The sequence below is a fragment of the Mandrillus leucophaeus genome, unplaced genomic scaffold, assembly GCF_000951045.1.
Source record: "Mandrillus leucophaeus isolate KB7577 unplaced genomic scaffold, Mleu.le_1.0 Scaffold335, whole genome shotgun sequence".
Classification (NCBI taxonomy): domain Eukaryota; kingdom Metazoa; phylum Chordata; class Mammalia; order Primates; family Cercopithecidae; genus Mandrillus; species Mandrillus leucophaeus.
This window is the reverse complement of record NW_012103532.1, coordinates 1,400,108-1,424,415: the sequence shown is the minus strand read 5'-3', so window position 1 is coordinate 1,424,415 and position 24,308 is coordinate 1,400,108. Positions and strand designations below refer to the sequence as shown.

Here is a 24,308-nt window from a genome sequence, read left to right as displayed (position 1 = left end):
CCCAACAAAGGAGAGAAGGGAGACTGTGGCGGAAGGATTCATGCTTGTTACTAAAATCACCCTGGGCACACCCCAGCCTATCCATCGGATCCTCGCCACCTGATTTCTTTCCCCCTATTTGACACGGGTAGTTCTAGCAGAGAACACACGGGTGTGTGCTCTCGCTCACTCGCTCATACTCTCTCTCTCTCTCTCTCTCTCTCTCATGTGATAGGCATTCTAGTTCCTAAGGGAGGAGATAACCAGGAATTTTGTCATATTCTTGAGATGCTCTCACAAAATGTGTGAAAGAGGAATGAGGATGACTTTACTTGCCTTTGGATGAAAGAGCTACAGCCCAAAGGTGGCCCTGCTGGTGCACTGAGGGCCCAGTAGGTGAGGCACCTGCAGTTATACCCCAGTATAACTGGAGCTGCAGCCCAGGAAGGCTACAGCCCTTCCTCAGGCCCTGTCCACTCCCAGGAGATCCAGGCACTCCAGACATTAGGTGGACAAGTTATGTTGTGTTTTTATTCTCTAACAAGGACTTATTTCATAAGTTCCAGATCAAATACAGTAAGTACTGCCTGATTACAGAACACAACGGACTCTCACATATTAATGCCCCAGTTATTGAATTGCCTTTTCATAAGAGTACTCTGGAGCACAATCAGGAGCAGGCAGCGCCTCATCCTTTTAACAGATATGTTTCCTAGCCCTATTAAAAGGGGTCTTCATCTATCCTGTCAAAGGAAGTCTGCTGGGGTTTTTTAGTTTAATTACACTATCCAATTAAAACTCCTTGCTGCATTTGGATGCGCCTCTCCTTGGGCCTGAGTGGATATGACATTTACAAGGCTCGCCTTTCAAGCAGACAATAGTGTGATTGATGAGGTGCACATTCAATGAAGGAGGCGAGTGCCTGTGGAAGTGCTGCTTAGTGCATTTTGATTTATTTCTCATCTCCTTCCAAAACAAGGGAGTGCCGGGGAGATGGGTTTAGGCAACCGAGGGGACCACCACAATTTTTCCAAGTGTGTGGGAGGGAAAGACTTAGAGTGCACCACAGGATAAAGATGGAGAAAAACCGTAAGCAGACAGCCAGCTTGCATCACCTGATGTTGAACTGTCTTCTTAGGTTCTCTGACCCAGTTTGGTTTCCAGTAACCTCAAGCTGCAATCTGCTGTTAAACACGCAAATCACTGAGCTTTCAGGGAACAGTTTGCCGGAGTTGGATAGCATTGGCCAGGCCTCTGAGAACTCAGCCAAGCCAACGTGTGTCCCATTGACTGACGTGGTCATCATGAGCTGACATCTGACTTGTACACTAGGCATGCCTATTTATTTACACTCCCTGCATCCTCCAGAAATCCAGCAGCTTTTGTCCAGTCGTCACCAGTGCTTGATGACTTTCTCTAATTCTGCCTAGGCACAGTGAGCGTTGAAAAGTGCCTCTGGAATTTGGAATCAGCCAAGAGCAAGTGTGGCTCTTCAAAAAGGGGCATGGGGGCACAGTGGAGAACTCACAGTTGTAGGACAAGGGAAACCCAACATCTTACTCTTAAACTATTTCTACTTACCCTCAGAGTATGATAGATGGTACCAACGTACTTGTCTGTAGTTCCTAGAAAAAAAGGTGTTTTGATACAGTGGGCCCTGGAAGGGTCAGCACTCTGAATGTAGGAGTCAGAGGATTCTACTGTGGCCCTGGACGGTTGATAAGAAGAGCACATCTCCCGTGTTCATCATCAGGCACTAGAGTTCTCATAGGGGACGTTATGGGTATGTTTACAGAATGTGTAAGAATGTCTATGAGGAAAATTGATTGGTGCTGAGATACTCAGTGAGTTTTCTTACATTCTCTGTAAATTTTCTTCATTTTTCCCTCGGATGTATTAATAAATAAGAAAGAGAATTTGCTTGTGTTGATTGGAATATTGATGTTTGTTAGAGTAGAAAACATTTTGAGGGTACCACCTTTTGTTTTCCTCCTGGGAGAAGCCTCCTTTTTGCTATTAAGTTTTCACTTAATTGTTGACTTGGGCTTTATGGACTCATCGTAACAAACAATTGCTTAGGTAAAATGAAAAATTTGTATATGTTTGCGTTTTCTTAGATTTTGATTACCATTTTTCTCAAGTTCATTCTTTCTTGATTTTAGTATCAGAAGAGATCCTAATTGAGAAGAGGGTAAGGGCAGGGGCTGTTCCCTACTGAAAAATTCTGTGTGAAAGATTTCTCAGCTGGATAAATGATGGGGATAATCTGTTTTCCCTTGCCTCCTGCCAAGCTCCAAATTGTGTTTTCGTAATAAATAAATGGAGGGCTTAGATTTTAAGTTATTCTCTTAGACATGGAAAAAGTAAGCCATAGTTACATGAAAATCAAAATGTGTATTGCTTACAAGACTCCATATGCAACTTCCAACACATGGTACCTGCTACCAGATTAGCCTTTCTATCATAAGTGATTAGAAAACTGAACAAAATATAAAAAACCACTTTTGGGCATTAGAAAATATGCAGTTCAGGACTGTGATCCCTGAGAGAAAGGTAACAAAAGAGGTGAGACTGATGATCACCTCAGCTTTTCTCCAGAGTTTTGCAGGAAGAGAGAACCCAAGGAAAAGTATGACAGTCTCACTGAGCTGGAAGACAGAGATAAGAGGTGGAGGAGGCTAAATCAACTGAAATTTGCAGTGTAGAGTATGGAAGGAAGAAAGAGCTCTAGAAAGAGCCCTTTGAATCTTTCACTGTGTACTAAACTATGCATGTCTGCAGTGGGACCTTGCAAGGCTGGGCACACAACTACTGGGGAACTATAAACTAGAGTTCTGACTAACCAGAGTGGAGCATCCAGGACATTTAATAGTGATTCCAGGAAGGTCGTATCTTAGGAATAGGACTAAATTAGCCATAGACTAAAGACTGCTCTAATCCTTGCCAAAACCTTAAAAGGAATCTTGGAAGGATCAAACGGATCCACAAATAAATTAGCTTCTACCAGAACAAAGCCCAATACTCTAAAGGGCAGCACAATGCAGACACCTACAGTGTAATATTGATAGTGTCCAGCATTCACTTAAAAATTGCTAGACATGCAAAGAAGCAGAAAACTATGTCTCATAACCAAGGAAACAATCAATAATAATAGAACCAGAAGAGTCAGAGGTGATAGAATTCACAGAGAAGTGCCTTAAAATCTCTATTATAAATATGTTCAGGGACTTAAAGAAGAACTCAAAAAGAAGAAAAATTAAAACTGAAAAAGAACCAAATGGAAATTCCAGAGCTGAGAAATACAATACCTGAATCAAAAAATTCACTAAATGGGCCAGGCACAGTGGCTCGTGCCTATAATCCCAGCACTTTGGGAGGCTGAGGTGGGTAGATCACCTGAGGTTAGGAGTTTGAGACCAGCCTGGCCAACATGGTAAAACCCTGTCTCTACTAAAAATGCAAAAATTAGCCAGGCCTGGTGGCACATGCCTGTAATCCCAGCTACTCATGAGGCTGAGGCAGGAGAATCGCTTGAACCCAGGAGGCAGAGATTGCAGTGAGCCAAGATCACACCACTGTACTCCAGCCTGGACAGCAGAGTGAGACTGTGTCTCAAAAAAGAAAAAAAAATTCACTGAATAGGAACAGATTAGAATGATGATGAAAAAAGATCAGTGCATTACTTATCTATTGCCACAAAACAAATTGCCCCAAAACATAGGGGCTTAAAACAACAATAACATTTACTGTCTTACAGTTTGGTGGGTCAGGTATCCCACAGCTTAACTGAGTCCTCTGGCTTGAGGTCTCTCAAAAGGCTGCAATCAAGATGTCAGCTGGGACTGCAGTCATCTCAGGATTTCATTCAGACAGGTCTTCCAAGCTCGCTGAGTGCTTGCTGGCAGAGTTTACTTCCTTGGGAACACCCTCAGTTCTCCAAAGAGAAGCTTACATGGTGGAGCTGGCTTCATCAAAGTAATCAAGAGTGAGAGAGTGCTAGCAAGGAATAAGTTACAGTTTTCTATAACTTATTCTCGGAAGTGACATCCCAACACTTCTGCTGTATTATTCGTTAGAAGCAAGTCACTAGGTCCAGTCCACAAACAAGACAAGGGCATTACACAAGAGCATGAAAAGCAGAAGGTAGGATCATTGGAAGCCATTTCAGAATCTGCCACAGTGAACTCTATGACAGAACAATAGAAACAACTATTCAAGGCACAGAGAAAAAATGGATGAAGAGATTAGAGCCTTTGGAGTCATAGCAAGTGTTCTAACATATATGCAATTGTAGTCTTGGTGATGGAGGGGAAAAACTATTCCAGATTTGATTAAAAATATCAAACCAGCAATCTTGGAAGCCCACTGAAAGCTAAGCATGATAAACTTAAAGAAAACCACACCAAGGCACATTATAATCAAACTGCTAAGAACCAGTGATAAAGACAAAAATCTTAAAAGCAGCAGAAGAAAGAAGACATATTACATAGAGAAACCACGGTAAGAATGGTTGCTGACTTCTCATTAGAAATAATGCAATCCAGAAGACAATGGAATGACACCTCTAAAGTGCTAAAAGAAAAAAGTCTGTCAACTTAGAATCCTATGTTCAGTGAAAATATCCTTCAGAAAGGAAGGTGAAATAATGGCATTTCAGGCAATCAAAATTTGAAATAATTTGTTGCCACTAAATCTTACACTGTGAGAAGTGAAGGTCTGGAGGGGAATAATACCAGAAGGAAACCCAAATCTGCACAGAGAACTAAGTACACTCAAAGTATCAGTTACCAATGATATGGGATGAACCAAGAAAAAGGGAAGGAGCGAGAGAGACCTTTTCCAGCAGGAATTGGCACACTGTGGCCCACTGGCCAAATCCAGCCCACCACCTGTTTTTGTATGGCCTATCAGGCAAGAATAGATTTTACAAATAAACATTTGCAATTGATGTGATGATAGAGAACGCTAATTTTGGATCCCATTTAAGTGAAATGTTATTCCCTCAACCAAAGGAAAAAAAAAAAAAAACTACTTATTAGTAGATCTGTATTACCCAAAAATGTATTTGATGATTAAATTTTGAATTTTGTCAATACAAAATGTGGAATTTTTTTTCTCTCTTCTTATGTATCTACAAAGTACCCTCAATTTTATCTCTTGGTCCATAAAACCTAAAGTATTTACTATCTGGCCCTTTATAGGAAAAGTTTGCTTGTCTGAGAGTGAAGGTGAAAAGGGAAGCGAGGGGAACCTCCCCCATCAGACAGTGTTCCAAGTCCTTTATACGCATTACTTAATTCTTGCAATTCTGTGAGGTTGTATCTACACTTGTTACATCATTCTAAGATTGTTGGACTTCCTCTTAGGATTATGTAATCCTAACGACAACTTGTGAGACAGATAATATTGCCGTTTTATCAGTGAGTTAACCGGGGCTCAAAGAAGCTACATCACTTGTCCAAAGTTATCTGTAAATGGAACAGAGGTCCACAGTCTTCCCTCTGCCCCTGACACAAAGCCAAGGCACTTAAACATCTGTGTTTTCTTATTTTTTTTAATTTTTGTTTTTTGAGGGTTTTTTTGTTGTTGTTATTGTTGTTAATAGAGATGGGGGTCTAACTATGTTGACCAGGCTGGCCTTGAACTCCTAGCCTCAAGCAGTTCTCTCATCTTGGCCTCCCAAAGTGCTGGGATTACAAGCATGAGCCACTGCACCCAGCCAACATCTGTGCTTTCTTGAAGGAAGAATAACCCTAGCCCCGACTCAGAGTGTATAAAGTCTTATTTTTTAAACAAATTTCATCTTTACTAGGTTATCTGGTTTCTCTTCCTAAAGGATGGTAAATGCAGAATATTAAAAGAGGGGAAAGAGAATGACAGAACTTAAACAATAAAGACAGTGGGAAGTGAAAGCTAACAAGAGTTGACCAAAAATAAAACTAAACAAAAACTATTAAAGAGCATTCCAAAAACTCAGTAAACATTGTAGTATGGAGCAATTTTGTACAGTGGCTCATGCCTGTAATCCCAATTTTGTGGCACAACATAGAGCCTTTTGCAACCCTGGGAGAATCATGATGTTCAGTACTTAGAAGAAAGTGGTAAAACAGTATTTTATTTTCCTTATAGTCTAATGCAGAAGGAAGGTGTGTAATATGGAATTTGAATGCTTAAAATGGAAAAGCTTTTTGCACAAAGGTTACCCTAGCTCTCCACTCCAATGATTCTGGATAGATGAGGTTTCATTTGTAGTAATTTAGCCTCCCATAGAGTACTTGGAAACTCAAGCTTGTCATAGACTTTAAGTCCTTCCAAGGAGGAAATTTCCAGACGCAGAACTTGTTTCTTATCTACTTCTGTAAGAGCTGAAGAATAAACCTCAACCAATAATTGGTTATTGAAATGCCATGTGGTATTTTACTAGAACAACTTACACATGAATTGAAGTGTCAAAAGGCCCTCATAAGCCATTGTTCTTTATTTATTTCCTGAAGTACATGGAAGCATTTCTGCTGCATTCAGAAGCAGGGTACTTGTCTCAAGGAATAGCACTTGTTTAATTATTCGAATTGCAGGCTGAACCAGCTGTTTGTTTCATGGAACATTATTATAACTTGAAAGAACAACTGACAAACTATGGTTATTCAAATGAATATTGGGCAGACCTTTTCTTGAAAATGAAGGAAGTGAGTCTGTCACTTCAAGGAGAACAAGCGATAGTATTTATTGCCAATGATGAAGTTCAAACTTTCAGGTGAAAATTAGAGTTTTGGAAAATTTCCATCACTGAACTTGGCTTCTCATTGCTTAACGACTTCCAGTATCAGTGGTGATATTAATGAATGTGATTTTTTTTTCAATATTGTAAAATGAAATATGTCAACATTTGGAAGATCTGCATAACTCAGTGAGCCAATATTTTCCGGACTACTGCATGATGTTGCAAAATCAGGCAAGGGGAAAGATTCAAAATGTAAGACAGACCAATAGATTTTAATGTAACAGAATACAAAAAAGTTTATTAATGAGGTTTATATTCCACATTGCAACTAATCTTTAAGAAAATACCATTTATCAAGTTCAGTATAGTATCAAAGAGGAATATTTACAAAGAAGAACATTAAAACATGCCTCACTTTTCCAAAAACATATCTGCGTGAGGCTGGCCTTTCTTCATTTACTTTAACCAAAACTATGTCACAGCAGATCAAATGCAGAATCAGATTGGATAATCCAGCTGTTTTCTGTTCAACCAAATGTTAAAGAGATTTCAAAAACATAAAATAGGCTGGTACGGTGGCTCATGCCTGTAATCCCAACACTTTGAGAGGCCGAGGCAGATGGATCATCTGAGGTCAGGAGTATAAGACCAGCCTGGCCAACATGGCGAAACTCCATCTCTACTAAAAATACAAAAATTAGCCAGGCCTGGTGGTGCACCCCTGTAGTCCAGCTACTCAGAAGGCTGAGGCAGGAGAGTCGCTTGAACCCACGAGGTGGAGGTTGCAGTGAGTCAGGATCATGCCACTGCACCCTGGGCAACAAAGTGAGACTCTGTCTCAGAAAAAATTTTTAAAAATCTCACTCTTATTTAACTTTGGGGAAATGTAAAGGTTTTTCCATTTTAAAATATGTTAATTTGTAATGGGTTTATTATTTTAATGAATTAATGTATATTTTTTAATTTCTTGGTTTTAATTTCATTTATTTTCTTTTTTTTGTTTTTTTGTTTGTTTTTGAGACAGAGTCTCGCTCTGTTACCCAGGCTGGAGTACAGTGGCTAGTGACATGATTTTGCCTTAACTGCAACCTCCACTTCCCAGGTTCAAAATTCTCATGCCTCAGCCTCCCAGCCCAGCCTCGGGCACACACCACTATACCTAGCTAGTTTTTGTGTTTTTAGTAGAGACGTGGTTTCTCCATGTTGGCCAGGCTGGTCTCAAACTCTTGGCCTCCCAAAGTGCTGGGATTATAGGTGTGAGCCACTGCGCCTGGCTGAATTTCTAACACAATAAATGTTGATAGGTATAATCCACATAAGCTTTTTGGACTCCTCAGTAGTATTTAAGAGTATAAAGGGCTCTGAGACCAAAAAGTTGAGAACTGCTGATCTAGGGTCTTGAAAATCATCTTATGAAGCTTGAACTTAATTCTGAGGATGATAGGAAAAGAAGCACTGCAGAGTTTTAAGTAGGGGGATCCAGATGGTATATTTTAAAAGGATGACTTGAGGCCAGGAGTTCGAGACTAGCCTGGCCAACATGGCAAAAGCCCATCTCTACTAAAATTTCAAAAATTAGCTGGGTGTGGTGGCGCACGCCTGTAATCCCAATTACTTGGGAGGCTGAGGTGGGAGGATCACTCAAACTCGGGAGGCGGAGATTGCAGTGAGCCCAGATCGCACCACTGCACTCCAGCCTGGGCAACAGGGCAAGACTCTGTCTCAAAAAAGCAGAAAAATGGGCTGGGTGCGGCGGCTCAGCCTGTAATCCCAGCACTTAAGGAGGCCAAGGCAGGCGGATCACCCAAGGTCAGGAGTCCGAGACTAGCCTGACCAACATGGCGAAACCCTGTCTCTACTAAAAATACAAAAATTAGCCTGGTGTGGTGGCAGGCGCCTGTAATTCCAGCTACTCAGGAGGCTGAGGCAGGAGAATGGCTTGAACTTAGGAGGCGGAGGTTGCAGTGAGCCGAGATCGCACCACTGCACACTAGCCTGGGTGACAGCGAGACTCCGTCTCAAAAAAAACAACTGTGAGTAGATGTTTGAATCTGCAGAAGACATGATCAAAAGAAGAAAAACCAGAGAAAAAGCAATGGATGATCAGGACCTGGGTGAGGGCTGTGGTACCAGGATAGAGAGGGACGGAAGATAAACGTGAAAACTAGGCGACCAAATGCCTGGTACTTGGTGCATGGTGAAGCCTCCAGTTGTGTCACCACAACTGCCAATTTAAGGGGAGATGCTGATGTCGGTTCTGGACATGCTGCACTGGGGGACATGTGGAGGTGGCAGCTGTACCCACTGGTCGGCTCTGAAACTCTGGAGAAAGGTATAGGCCACATAGCTGCTTCAGCATCACCAACATGTGAGTAGTAACTGAAACCCAAGGACAAACCTGACACAGGAAAAATGCAGAGTTAGAGAAGGTGCGGATCAAGGATAGAACTCAGGAAGACCATTGCTTAAGGGACAGGTGGAGGTCCAGAAGATCACAAAGGAAATGGTGAGAAACAGATGACTGGAGACATGGACCGAAGAATCAGGTGACCGTGCCTCCAGGGAAGCCAGGACTTTAAGAAGTGTCAAAAACAGCTGAGAAATCTCTACCGGATCTCTCGACATTGAGGGCATAGTGACCTTAGCAAGGGTGTTTTCAATACATGAGAGGAAGGAGGAAAATCACATTGCCATGGGAGTTTTTATAATTAGAGATTTAATTATGTCTATAGGAAGGAGCAAGAGAGAGAGAGTGAGTTTGAGAATCCAGGCAGAAATGTAAGTAGGTCAGGCACAGCCCCTGCTCTAGAGGTCAAAGAGGTCATTATTATAGTTGCCCAGACCGCTGCCCCTGCAGGGGGGCTTGGGAAGGAGCACCCTCTTTTGCCAGTTGAATTACCTTGAGCTGAAGCTCCCTGCAGGCAGCTCAGAACTGTGGCTTACAGGGGAGACCCAACCAGGAGGGAGTTTTCAACCCAGATAACCGCAGTCCAGCATTTCCTACTAGGACCTACAGAAAGATACAGCTTTGCCTAAAACAATGTGTGTGTTCCTATCAGTTTCCCCCAAGAAATCCAATGAGAATGTTCCCCTCCCAGGCCAGAGGGCCCAGAAGATATCAGACCTTGGAAACTCAGTTTTCAAAAATTATCCTTGCCTGATGCAAAGGAATGAAGAAAGAATCCAAAGCCTCAAAGCTGTTCTTTGTAGCCTTATTTATAGTACTGGCAATTTTATAAGTAACCTGGAAGCCCAACAGAGATAGCAGCATGACCTGTAGCTCGCATCTACTGGTTGGAATAAAATGCAGCCATTGAAAAGGGTGATTATAGAAATTGTTGCAAGAGGGAAAGGGGTATGGTAAAATGTTAACTTAAAAAAACTAAGCTCAACTTCTAGTATACAATCTGATTACAACTGTGAAAAACAACAGGCGAAAATGGTTAGGAAAGAGACCATGAATGTCATTGTGCTGGTGTTGGGATTTTGGGGTGGGGTATGGAGGTTTTCCTCTGTCTTCTAAATTTCTAATATTTTTAATAAGGAAAAGAAGCCGGTTTATTTTTATTTTTTTGGCAAGTGGTGACACCTGGGAGTTTAGACAAAGGTGGGCTGCAGGCTCATTCTGGCAGCTCCAGCTCTGACCCATCATGGCCAGCCACAGTCAGTACTGGCAGGTTGTGTTAGAAGAGACCCTCCCTTGAGACTTTTCCTAAGGCAAATGGAAAGTAAAAAATTGATAGCCGGGCATGGTGGCGGTTACCTGTAATCCCAGCTACTCAGGAGGCTGAGGCAGGAGAATTGCTTGAACCCAGGAGGCGGAGGTTGCAGTGAGCCGAGATCTCACCACTGCACTCCAGCCTGGGTGACAGAGTGAAACTCCATCTCAAAAAAAAAAAAAAGTAAAAATTGAGAATCAAAAAAAGACTCTTCCTTTCAGTTGATTTGCAGTAGCAGTCTGGAAGCACCTCTTTTAGCAGAGTTGTGAGTGCTGTTCCTGTATGTTTAAGCCATCCCATCTCATGACCACAGCAGCCTCTCCAACATGGCCACACCCCTGAATTGGCCAGAAGAACCTGTTTTTTCAGCACAGCCTGCTGTTTTAATTGGAATCCATAATACAGAAGATGAACTACAGTGCAAAAGCTTGAAGTCTCCACTTCTGACATTTGTGCCACTAATTAGTTTCTGCTTGGTATTAAATTCCATCTTCTCTGTCTTACTTTGAAAAAACTTACATAAGTGTAAATACAGTTCTGCATATCCAGATTTTCATTTCAATACTCAGGAGTGGAGGTACAGTTTCAGTATCTGCCCTGAGCATGTGACCAGTGCTTAGATGCCACATTTATACCCTCTTATATTGCATTTTATTTCTATAGCACTGTAAAAGCAAATCTGCTCAAAGGAGGCTCAATTAAAAATGAAATCTTCAAAGTAATGGGCATTTTATCATCAAATATCAGTTCCATCATAGTTAAATGAATTACCACCTCCATCCATTGAGTCCCTGCTACATGCAGGGATGTATGTGACATAGAAGAGATCACTGACAGATGCTGTCCCCTCCTTTACAGCCAGGCAAACCTTGAAAGGAACAGTGCCTTGCCAAGGTCCCACAGCTGAAACATGGCAGAGCTAGGGTTTCATCCTAAGTCTAACATCAGGAATTATGCTTTTTTCCCCTGTATCTCAGGCTTTTGTTAAACCTTAATTTAAACAGAATTTAACACAATGCAAAATAATTTGAGCTAATTTGAATATTAAACTTTGCATTTTTTTCAAGTCATACTAATATATAACTTTTTCTCGTCTGATTTTTTTTTTTTTTTTTTTTGAGATAGAGTCTCACTCTGTCGCCCAGGCTGGAGTGCTGTGGTGCAATCTCGGCTCACTGCAAGCTCTGCCTCCCAGGTTCAAGCAATTCTCCTGCCTCAGCCTCCTGAGTAGCTGGGATTCTGGGTGCTTGCCTCCATGCCCAGCTAATTTTTGTATTTTTAGTAGAGACAGAGTTTCACAATGTTGGCAAAGCTGGTCTCGAACTCCTGACCTCAGGTGATCCATCCACGTCGGCCTCCCAGAGTGCTGGAAGTGCTGGGATTACAGGCTTGAGCCACTGCGCCCAGCATCTCAGCTATTTTTTACAAAGCTTGCTCCTATGACTTAACCCTGTTCCTATGAAAACTGCTGGTGGTCTTGGAATTTTCAAGGGTAACTTGCCCAACTCTGATTCCCTCTAATGCCCCAGGACAGATGCCTGGTGGGCTGCAGCTGACGAGGTCATTGGCTCCCTGTTCCTCTTCTACCTGAGATGAGCCGCGAGGTGTCTGAGGCTGACCGTATCTGATAACAGGTGTTCTTCTCCTGTTCAGTCAGTGTTGAAGTGTGGGCAGTTCCTTCTTCCCAGACACCTGTGGTGGAAATTTACCATGTGGCATAAATTACTCATGTTTATTGACAGATTCGTTTCCAGCAAGAGGTCAGTGAACTTGTTACACTTTAATATATAGGTCTTGGTCTGGGTGAAGTCATGGAAGTGTGAATTCTGATTATTAGTGATTATTCTGTTGTGAAAGAGTCTCCCCATCCTGCCAACATTGCCTTCTCTGTAGTTCTCGCCTCCATTCCTTTTCAGTATCCTTTCTGCACCTGTCTAGCTCAAAACTGCACTCACTCCTACCTGGCTGACTATGGGAACTGCTTAGCTCGCCTCCAGGCTCCAGGGAACCAGGTAGAACACCCTAAAACAGTTTGCCCATTTCTTTCACTTGCCCTGCTTAAACCCCACTAGTGGCCCCCATCAGCTGGTGACTCCAGGCACTCTCAGCCCTTTGCGACTGCCCCCTCCCTCCCACATGCCTGCCACGCATGACCCTGGTCTGCCCAGAGCTCCCGCGGAGACTGTGTATGTTTACCCATGCCGTATCCTTGCCCTGTGGTATCTTCCTCTTTTTCATCCTTCTCCACCCTCACCTTTACCCGGCTGACTCCCTGCCCTCCTCCAAAACTGCCGAGGTGTCAGCTCCTCCCAAGAAACTGCCCCTGGTGACTCTTCTCCACCCCTGGCCAGGCGCTTCTGCCCTGGTGTCTCCACGGCAGCTCCCTGTGTTTACCTTCTTCACGCTCATCATATTTGACTCTCAGTGTTCATTTCTCTGTCCTTTGCCCTAGCCTGTGCTCCTGGCAGAGCCCAGACTGAGGAAAACTGCCCTTCTGGCCGCCCAGCGAAACAGGGCTGCTAGTGAGGGGAACTCAGGGCAGAAACGCCTGCGGAGTGAGTCCACCCCATGTCCTGTGCCCCATCACGGCTGCTGATCTTAACCTGCACTTGCCTCTCAGGGTTCCACTCATCACTCCTTGCAGAGAGCAAGAGGGGGCTGTCTGCTGTGGCTGTCCACCATGCCTCAGCCCAGTGATTAACTTAGAAGCTCTGTCATTGTTCAAGTCCAATCACAAGTGTTCCACAGAATGTTCTCTGCCCTCTGTTCCCCTCTCCCCATGGCGTGAGTGCTTTCACTGGAAAGGACAAACAGACCGGAGGCTTGAGGGAGAGTGGAGGGATGTCGGGACTCTTCCTCCTCCCCACCTGCTTCACTCTTCCTCAGATGGGTGCTGGCATGAGCCCTGAGATGGTCAGGGGACACACAGCCTCCACATGCAACCAGATACATTCAAAATTCAGAGGACGGGGGATTTGGGATCACTTGGTTCAAATATGCAGCCTTTCAGGAGACTTGGCTTGGGATTTTTTTTGTTGTTTTTTTCACGTGACTGTGCAGATGAACCACAGGCCTCCCCTCTGTCAGCCCACAATTGACATGCTTCATAGGCACCATAGTCCCAAGGGGACAGCGTCAAAGCTTCCTCTCTGAGGCTCCTGGGCCGTGCAGACTGCATACTACATGTGCTATGTATAGATTGGGCTCTGCTTAAAGTGCAGGAAACCTTTTTAACAGTGTCTCAGTAGCTCAGGCAAAACATGCTGTAGTGCTTTGAGGTTTGGTTTGGTTTTGTCAGTGACAAGCAGGAGCAGGTGGTGTGGATAGTCCATAAGCTGTCTTATCAAAGTGGTCAGTGAACCCCGAAGCTTCGGGTCTGCAGGTCTCCCTAAGACCTTCTGGTTCTTTGTAGCCCCAGGCCCTGGTGTCTGTCTGTCGTGGCCAGGTGTCAGCAGGAAGGCCTCCTGGAGGGGGTGTCTCTTTGTCCTTCACAGCCCTGTGTCCTTTGTAGATGGCTCTGCTTGATCACAGCATGGCCAACAAACGTGCCCGCATTGTTCCTCCACACAGGAATGTCACCAACAAGATTCTGATGTGGGGTAGATCCTGTGAATGTGAATATATACAGACGCACACACAGATGCCTCTGTGTAAGGTCCACCTCCTTATTAGCAACACAGAATTTATATCTTAACAGAATGATTAGCTTCCAGTCAGGAATGCTAACATTTTACTACCATGATTTAGAATCAGGCTAAATTTGTCAAATGTCTGAAAGTGAGGTTTTTCAGAAATTATTAGGTAATTTTTTCAATTTAGGATTTATAGTCACAATTAGTACATCATAATGATGTTTCCAGGATAAAATACCAGTGGCTCAACTTTTCTGGCCACAAATGTACAACATATATCAGTTTATTTTTGGAGATCTGAAAAATTAGCTACTGTAAATAAAGTCCCCAAGAAGATTTCTCCGGGAAAGAGGTGAACTTACAGTAATGTGGGTGATATATTATTAATTAATAACTATGACCAGCCGCTGCTTCAATTAAAAGGACAACGGATGAGAAGGACTAATAGAAAGGATATGCTGAATTTTAATCTTACAGGCACTAAGGTCTGTCGAAAGACTAGGGAAGGTCATTTCTGGGCATTTTGCAGGAGGCCTTCGTATTAGAGATGTCGCCTGCTATTCCTTGGTCTGGGAAGGTTTACTGAGTACTGACTACGTGTCTCTCTTGGGCGCTGTTCCTTTGCTTGCCAGTAATGGAAACCACCTTCAGTAGCTTAAGGAGAAAGAAGAATTTCTTGGAAGGCCACAGGGGTCTCCTAGAACCCAAGGATAACAGTGCCGATAGGCCGGGGCAGTCTCCATGGGCCTGAGACTGGAAGTCCCAAAGCCCCTCATCTTATTCTGAGTCCTTGTGCCAGTTTAGACAGCCCAGCATCTGTGTCTCCATTTAGAAGAGGGAATCTGATTGACCTGTCTAGACACAAAAGGACAGGCCCAGGTAATGTAGCCATGGCTGCAGTTACGATAAGACAAGCAGGTTCCTTTGGAGAGCCATGGTACCATGTGGTAGACCCACACAAGAAGTGCACCTAGAAGTGTAGTTCTGAAGACTCACCCAAGAAGGCGCCAGCTGAGCTGAGCCACCAAGGATCAGCAGGTCTTTTCCATCCAGGTCAGTGAGAGAGGACATCCCAGGCTTGGGGAAGAACCTGTGGAGAGACTGGTGTCGCAGGTGGGAGTGTGCAGCGCCCTGGCAGCCTGTTTCCTGTCGGGGCAGCAGAGTGAGATGAGGCTAGACCAGGAAGCAGTCCCAGAAATGACAGTATCATCCTGAAAGTGGTGGGACAGGGCCTGGAGAATGGGGACCTAGATCAGATTTATATTCAGAAGTTCTGCCCCCTAGAGTCGGTCGCTTTGTGAAGTGCCAGCTTTCCATAGCCCCCGCCCTGCCCCCGTCCTCCCAGAGTTGAGATGACCTGAGGCCTTTGGGAGCAGCTTCCAAGCAAAGTCTAAGCCTGGGATTCCCCCTCTCCAGGCAGGAGTCCCCTCCCAGCAGGAGCCCAGGCTGTGGGAGCAGCCTCATAATAGTATGGCTAGTGACCCTTCTCCTTCCTATTGCTCATTTATCTGACTTTAAGCACAGTTAGTGTATTTTTAGAATAATAATGTGGAGTTAATTAGCCTTCTCCCTTAAAAACGCCACCTTTTCCGTGTAATTATCATATAGCAGCAGTTCCATAAAGCCTTCCTAACGTGGCATTCCCCTGAATGCATTCCAGAGTGGAACGGGACCTAACTGGCTGTTGAGTCTTTTCAAAATTTTTTCATTGTCTATTTTATACCCAGCCTGTAATGAGAAAATGAACTACTCCTGGAAAGACTAGGTGCTGCTCAGCCTTCACTTGCTCTCGCTCAAATTGGAATGATAGGGGAGAACATATGGAGGCCCCCACCGTAGTTAACTCACCAGAACCCCTCAACACAGTTTTCTCTCTCTGCAGGTCACGCAATATTTAAACTCACATATCTAAGCAATCACGACTATAAACACCTCTACTTTGAATCGGACGCTGCTACCGTCAATGAAATTGTGCTCAAGGTAAGTGTTCCTTCTTGAACCAGAGACGGGGTAGGTGGGTCCAGCTTCTGTTCTGACTGTTTCGGGCATGGCCGCAGCCCCACCCACTCCGCAGCTCTATACAAGGCTCCCGGGCCCAGTTTGGCAGAGGAGGAGCATCACAGCTTGCCAGCCACCTAGGGGTGAGTGCCTGTGCCAGGGGCCACACCAGCCCCAGGTCAGCTGCTCTGCATCTGCTTCAGTCAAAGCAGGACCCTTTTCAGTTTCCTCCCAACCCCGATAACCCTGGCTCTTCCTGTATTTGTTTATTCCTTTTATGTACTGTTTAGTTTCCTGCAACTATTGTCAGGAGCTCCTTGAAGCTCCTAGAGCAGACTCTGAGGAAATTATTATTGTTTTGAAGATACCTTAATTATGCTCAAGGTGATTTTAGCAACCTGTTCTAAACATACCTAACTTTCTGCTAGACTTGTATGTCACCATACCTTAACAGTATACTCACCGAGCACCTTCCATGTGCCAGGCCAGGGCCTGGGATGCCACAGTGACAGATTCTGTCCCTGCCCCTGGAGAGCTTTTCCTCTACCAGAGGAAACAGGCATAAAACAGAAAATTACAAAGAGATTGTTAGTCTCAAAGGTGTGGGTGTGTCACAGTAAACTGACTTGGGGTGGAGGTGTGGAGGCAGGGAGCGCTGAACCCTGAAGGATGACTGAAAAGGCACAAATGTTGACCAGGTAAGGAAAGAGGAAGCACCACAGACAGGCAGCCTGGGAATGGGCTGAGGCAAGGCAGGCACAGGGGACTAGGGGGCTGGTGGGGCTAGGCCATGCAGGGCCTTGCAGAGTGGAGTGTGGCTGAGGGGAGCTCTGCTTGGCATGGGAAGCTCCAGGGGTCTTGTGGATTTGGGAGGTCTGGGATAGGACCCAAGATGGTACGTTTCCAAGAAGCGCCAGGTGCTGCTTTGGCCGCTGGTCTGAGCACCACACTCTGCGTAGCCCTGAACCTAGGGGTCTCAGCCCCTCCCAAGCAGAGAATCCTTTCTTCAAGCCAAATCTTCCATGGGTTGATCAGATAGGAAAAGCAGCTGCTGTGGCAGAGCAGCGGTGAGGACCAGAGAGGGCTCCCCCACCCCTAGTTGTGTGATCCTGGCTAGTCACATCACCTTTCTGGGCCTCAGTGTCCCCACCTGTAAAGTGGGGATCATTGTACCTATGCTACCCCACCCCACCAGGGCTTCTAGAGTACAAGTCAGATGAGACATGGTAAACCTATGTAAGTTATCATTCAGTCTCTTCTTAAGAGTTGAAGTCATCAAATAATAGCAAAAATAGCAAAGATACGCTGAGGGACTGCCCAGTGCAGGACCTGGGCCAGAGGTTCTGCGTGTCCCATCAGAGTGCATCTTCACAGCTCTGTGAGGTCATGAGATAAAGTTGTTCCCATTTCCCAGATGAAAAGTGAGGCTCAGGAATAAAGTAGCAAAGCCAGGATCATGACTCTGGTAAGCTGGCAGAACCAGAACTTGCCCCCAGATTTGACAGATGTCAGACTTGTGTTTTAATTCCCCAGATGTGCATGACCTAAGAGTTGAGTGGGAGATTTCAACGAAATAGAACTGCGGTCCAGGAATATATTGAGACACATTCCCCATGGCTGCAAAAGATTTTCAAAAGGAGTAGATGACAATTTAAAAGAGCAGCTGGAAGGACAGTTTGGAGCAGGGACAGAGTAGCATGATTAGCTGGATGAAAGATAGAGGGTTCATAGACCACCCTGATCAGAGGCCCCCTTGGACCAAGGAGTGGGGACACAGGGCCTGCATGGGAGTGCTTGCAGCCAGCGAGCTTCGAGTTGCCCACTGGAGCATCACAGACAGCACAGGCACCTTGTGCAGAGTGTTCAGGGACCTGGCAGAGAAATATTCCATTACCCCGATAAGGGCTGGACTTTTTTTTTTATAGCCAGCATTAAAATATTCAAGACTTGAGAAGGATTCTAGTAAAATTATAATCCTGTGTTTGACATCAAAATAATTTTCACAACAGCAGATTGATGACAGAAACACAGGTTTATGACTTCAGTATGAGACTGTGGAAGATCAAGTGCGGAGAAATCATTTTACACGTCCAAACGCTCCCTCGAAGCAGATGCCTCTCCGCAGAATCCCTGAGGCCTGTCACCTTCCCTAAGGTGTCTGTTTCCATATCAGAATATTTGTAGAAATATTGCATCATGCACAAGACTCCAGAAGAGTTATAGCATACCCAGGCCTGAGTTACTTAGAGCTAATGATCATGATCCTGATGGAAGATGAGATAGTACTTCTCCCACCTCTGATTTTTTTTTTTTTTTTTTTTTTTTTTTTTTGAGACAGAGCCTTACTCTGTTGCCCAGGCTGGAGTGTAGTCATATGATCTCTGCACATTGCAACCTCCACCTCCCGAGTTCAAGTGATTCTCCTGCCTCAGCCTCCTGAGTAGCTGGGATTACAGGCACCCACCACCACGCCTGGCTAATTTTTGTCTATTTTTAGTAGAGACGGGATTTCACCATGTTGGCCAGGCTGGTCTCGAACTCCTGGCCTCAAGTGATCTGCCCACCTCAGTCTCCCAAAGTGCTGAGATTACAGGCATCAGCATCAGACAGGAAAAGCCGCCACGCCCGGCCCCATCTCTGATTTTTATAGCAATTGGAATACTTAGTTTTATCCACCATTCCTGCAGTGTCATGAGTGTGTCTTTGTGAGCTTTGCATCAGTACCAAGCAACAGAAGCCAGCCGTGTGTCCTGGAACTTGGCAGAAATGTTGTTGTCATCAGAAGCTCTTCAGGGGTCAGTTTAGACTCTAGTAATGCATGCTGTTGTTCTAGAATTCAGGAATTTTACATAAAATGAGAGCTTAGATGGAAATTGAGGGGACGAAATAAGAGCCCCAATCTGATGTCAAATAAACGATCATGAACAAGCAAGCCTCCATCGAGCTTTTTGCGCTTGTAGAAATATGAACATCTCCCATTTATTGAACACCAGCTACATGCAGTACATCTTATGTCCATTATCTTGTTTAATCTTCCTGACCGCCCTCCAGAATGTAGACATTGTCCCTGTTTTATAGACGAGGAGATGGAGGCCCGGGGTCACAGAGCACACCAGGGTGGAGCCTCTACTTGAACCTGGCCCCGAGAAGCTCCAGAGCCGCCCTCTTCCCACCAAGATGTCACTGAGCTAAGCCGTGGGTGGCCCCTAATTCCACAGGCTTTGACATGAATCTCAGAGGAATTGTCGGGCTCTTCAAATCAGGTTCTTCTCGTGATCGAGTGATGGAGGCTGTGGCTTTATTGACCATGAAAACTCCCTATATTTTTATGCCTTAAGCTGTAAACTGCATTGAAAGTGAAACACTCTATAGTGCATAAAATTGTGCAAGTTTAAGCCACAGCATATTAACCAGCTAATGGCAGACCAAAGGGCGTTTTTATCTTTTGATTATTACATTAATCTTCCATTAAAATTATCTATGTGATTATCACAAAGCACTGAAGATAATAAATTTGGGAAATAGTTGGCTTGTTAAGGATCATTTTAAAATGCTTTTGTCAAGTTATATGTGCCAAAAATACACTGAAAACACTAGGTTGGCTAAGTGTGCAAACAATATAATCCAAGATTGCTTTTATTAAGAATGAATAAAACCTCTTATTTCCATACATTGTATTGTCCCAAATCATCAACCTGGCCCTGCGGTCCTCATGATTTATTGCTCTCAGCTGGTAACTTGGCGAGGCAGCGGGCAGAGTGTGTCAGGCCTTCTGTACTCACGCACCAGCCTTTAACGCCTGCTGCTCCAACCAGCAGAGCAGAAAGTTGGGAGGGACAGTGTTAAGTCTCGGCCATCTGAGGCGTTGCCATGTCGCGCTGCCTCTCCCGGGAGCGCTCTGGTTCCTTCTCGGAGTCAGCAGAAGCTCCTTTCCCTCTGGCACAGGACACACGGCCCTCAGAGTAGAATCAGCAGAGGCAGTGGCCGGCCTCTCTTGTCAGAAATATTCGGCCTTCTAGTCATAACTTTTAGATACTTGCAGGTGAAGAGAGAGAGCGTCTGTTCACCAAAAGCCCCAGCCAGAGGAGCAGAGGAGGTGAGGGGCTGCAAAGCGGGAAGGGGTGTTTGCCAGGCGCCTAACACCTTCTAGCTTTGTGACCTTGACTAAATGACATTATTGTCATTGGCCTTGACTTCCTCACCTGTGCATAGGGATGACAGTGGCGTCTGTCTCAAGGTTATTGTGAAGATTCCATGGGCACTGAAAGGCACTCCGAGCAGTGCCAGTTGCCACCACTGATTTCACACTGCTGCTGCCACCCCTGCCCAGGCACAGGCTGTCCTCTGCACTGGGGCATGTGCATCCCACTGTAGCACCCCTCCCTGGCTCCCCCCCACCTCATTTCACGAAGCCAGCCAAGCTCTCGCAGTTCCAGGGACACTCCCCTGCAGTGTGCCCCTGCTGTGCCTTGATGCATGCTGCGTCTCTCCTCCCTATTGTGTACTCAGAAACTCCTGTGTGTCCCTCTGAAGCCAGCTCACTCGTTTCCTCTGGAAGCCTTCCCTCCTCCGCACCTCCCTGATACTCAGCCCCATTCCTTGGTGCTCCTCTGCCTGCTGCAGTGCTGGTTCTGCTGCTGGACACTCACTCACCAGGCAGCAGGCTCCCCAGGGCCAGGACCAAGTCTCAGGGCTGTAGTGCTGGGGAAGCGCCTGGCGGTGCAGCTGCTACACAGAGTGGGAGATGCACATGTGGCTCCGGCAGACTCCCAGGGCTTTGTGGAAGCAGCAGCCCCGCCCTTCACACAGGGCTCTCACAGGCCCTCTCACGGCTCTCAGCCTGACTGCCGGGTGGCCTAGGACACTTTGGCCTCCCTCTCTGAGCCTCTTTCCTTTTTGTCAAGGGAGCCCTGCCTGGCCGGGCGCTCATGAGCCCAGAAGGAAGCACTGTAGTGGGAAGCTCTGCGCCTGGCTGGTGGGAGGCTGGATGGAGGGCCTGTCTTGGTTTGCTTTTCATCCCTATGTTCTCGGCCTTCACACAGGGAAAGGCAGGCTCAGAGACGTTATGTGCATGTCCAGGTCACACAGCAGGTGAGAGGCAGAGCCAGGCGGCCCAGGGCACAGTCCTCCGGGAGTGGCTCATGCCAGGAGGGAGCACGGACTCCGGAACCTGGAGAGCTTGCCGCTCACCGACTGGGAAGCCTGAACAGGCCGGCCACTTGGCTTCTCCAAGCCTCTGTTTTCCCATCGTAGAGCGGCGGCTCTGGGCCCAGCAGCTGCCAGGTTGCTGTGATGACTGGACTCCTTCCACACGACAGCACCTGGCCCTGAGGCACCTGGCCTAGGTCAGGGCCTTCCCTGCCACCCCCTCCTATGCCCTGGGTGAGTAGGGAGCGGCTGGCAAGGTGACCAGGCTGTGTGCTCTTGCTTCTAGGTTAACTACATCCTGGAATCGCGAGCAAGCACTGCCCGGGCTGACTACTTTGCTCAAAAACAAAGAAAACTGAACAGACGTACGAGCTTCAGCTTCCAGAAGGAGAAGAAATCCGGGCAGCAGTGACACTGGCCTCCAGCCTCAATCTGTTCCGTAGCTCAGAGCCTGCCTGCCAGGGCCAAGTGCCCTAGAGCCCACCCAGTGTCCTGAAGTCCTCGGGGGAAGGCCAGCTCCTTGCTCACTGGCACAGGGCAGGCGGGCCCTCGGAGAAGGTGTTGGGGGGCCCCCTAGGAGGGAGTGCTGGGGACATTGCCATGGGGCGGAAACCTGCTTGGCAGTAGCTTTGATGAGTGATGCCTGGGGGCCAGACCACCCCCTAGAGGAGCCTCGTGCCACCCAGCCACCTTCACTGCCTGCCACCCTGCCCGAGGATGTACAGAGCTGTGCCCACACATTTCCTTGCAACTTGATCAAATTTCTTAAAGCAAACAAAGAATAAAAATGTACATTTCTGGTTTTCCTTTTAATAAACAGGTGTACTCTTCATCATGGTTGGTATGGTGGACCATTCTTTGGGGCGGAGGATTGATTATGTTATTCTCTAAAATCTGTTCCCATATTGAACAGGCAGATTGGAAAAGCTATGGTTCGATTTCTCAGAAGAAATGTTTAGGTCTTAGTCAATAGTTTTAACTATGCCATTTGTTTAAATGAGTGCATTTGCTTCGAGGGTAGTGTCTTACTAAAAGTTAGGAACAGAGACCTGGTGGTGTGTCCAAGGCCGTGTCACTTTCCCCTTCAGCACACCCCAGCTTCTGACCTCAGAGCCCAGGAGCTGTGTGGACAGTGCGGGGTGCCCGGAGGAGGGCGATGGCTGGTGCGGAGGCCGCGCTTCTGGCCAGACATGTCTTTCCGTTTCTTAAGTAGCAAGTGTAGGTTTCAGCTGGCAGTTCCACCTGCATGTGGATTTTCCCAGGATTGGAATTTTCTCTGCTTCGCTGCCTTGGAAGGGGCCGCATTCCCCTTTCCTCTTCTCCTTACAGTGCCTGCCTCCTTGTTCAAGCAGGCGGAAAGCTGCTGTTTCTCACGTTTCAGGGAGGGGGTGAGCGGAGGGAGACCTGTGTCCGTGCCGTCCGGCTCCCTGGGTGGGAACAGGCAAGGGATCAGACGCCCCTGACACCACGCCTCTGGCCACACCAGATGCCTCTGCGGTCCTCGACAGCCTCTTCAGTGCCCCTCCTGTGGCGACGTCCTTTCTTACTGTCCCCAGCCGGGGCCGGGGACCGGTGTGTCACTGAGGACCTGCATTAGAAACATTTTTTAAATTGTTGTACAGGAAGAGATGCGTCTAAAACAGCATCTCAAAGCTGAGTGTATTTCTTTGCGCAAGGGGTCATGTTGATGAATTCTTCTTTCATTCTGATCTTTGTTCAGCCGACAGGAGCATCCTTTTCTAATGTCTTCCATTCCTACCCCCTACCCAGAATTAAAAGAAATATTTGTAGCTTGCTATCTGTATTTGAATTTTTAGCAATTTTATATTTAGATATCTTTGAAAAATGTAAATGACTAATTTGGTCATTAAATCTTGTGACATATTCAATATTAAAATGATATTAAAATAAAAGTCGTATAAATACCCACTTTTGCGTGTTGCATTGAATTCTTGAAGTCTGGAGTACGTGCTGCCGAAAACCATGACTGCCTGGAGCCTGCTGGGTGGTGGCATTTGCTGGCAGTAGATGAGGAAGCAACATCTCTGAAATGCACAGAGGCCTCTTCGGTGCTAAGCACGACAGGCTGGCCCTCTTCACTCAGGGGTGACACCAAAATCATCACCTCTTTCAGCCACAAAATCAATACCCTTCTCTTACCGTGAAATGCGACACTCTCAGTTTACATAAATACATGGCGGGGTGAAGGAAAAGTGGAAAGGGAACACAGCAGCCACCGCCCAGGCCCAGCACTGATCGAGACTACATTCAGCTTTTCCTCAGCCCCTCTCCCCCACCCTGTACCTAGATCTCTAAAGACAGGACCGTGAGCTCTAGGACACAGGCATCTCACACTCTCCCCGGCACGGGCTGGGCAAGGCAGGAGGAGCTCGGCACACCCGAGATAACGGAAGTGACTGATGGACCCCACTTCTGCTTTCCACCAGGTCCCCTGACCTGGCCCCGGTGTGGCCCCTGCCCAAGACAATGTTAAAAGTCACAGCGTTGATGATAATTCACAACTGGGCCTCTGAACTCGGTGGAGGACTTGCAAGGTGTGGGCTGCCTGGCAGGCCTGGGCAGTGGGTCCCGGGAGCCCTGGCCTCGCTGGCCCCTGGGAGCCACCCTCCTCTTCCAAGGGCCTGCTGTGTGCTGCCATCTATAAACACGCAGTAACGAAACCCGTACAGGCTGCCTCCGTCAGGTCCCATCACCACCTCCATTTCAGGGGTCAGGACTCGAGAACTGGAAGGGCCACTTCACTGGCCCCAGACTCACCGTGAATGACTGGCGGACACGGTAGCCCTGCTCTTAACCACTGGGCTCTGCCCTCCACAGGTGGCAGCCATGTGGCTCCAAGCTGGTTCCCTCCTCTTGGGCGCTCATTTTCCTGAGCTGAAAATGAAGGTGCTGGATTAGAGGACCCCGCAGACCCTCCTAAAGCATGTCCTAAATGTCTCAGCATCGTGGGAGCCCAGCTTTGCTTCCAGGGGTTTCTGTTTGCCAATCTTTGCCAGAGCCTCTCTGCTTCTGAGGGAGGGTGGTAAGAGCTGAGAATGCTGTGAGCTCATCTAGCCCAGCCCAGAGACACTTCAGCCCACTTCGGCCTCT

The 24,308-nt window shown here is 46.4% G+C and overlaps 1 protein-coding gene across 3 annotated transcripts in view; it reads left to right on the top strand.

The window, feature by feature from the left end:
• Positions 1-23,123, top strand: part of MAPKAP1 (mitogen-activated protein kinase associated protein 1) — a 252,106-nt gene extending 228,983 nt beyond the window's left edge. For all 3 annotated transcript variants that reach the window (XM_011988689.1, XM_011988690.1, XM_011988688.1), the window contains 2 exons: positions 15,934-16,031; positions 21,484-23,123. In XM_011988689.1, coding sequence (XP_011844079.1) covers positions 15,934-16,031; positions 21,484-21,609 — 224 coding nt within the window. In that variant the 3' untranslated portion in view covers positions 21,610-23,123. The remainder of the gene's footprint in view (positions 1-15,933; positions 16,032-21,483) is intronic.
• Positions 23,124-24,308: the final 1,185 nt, after the last annotated feature.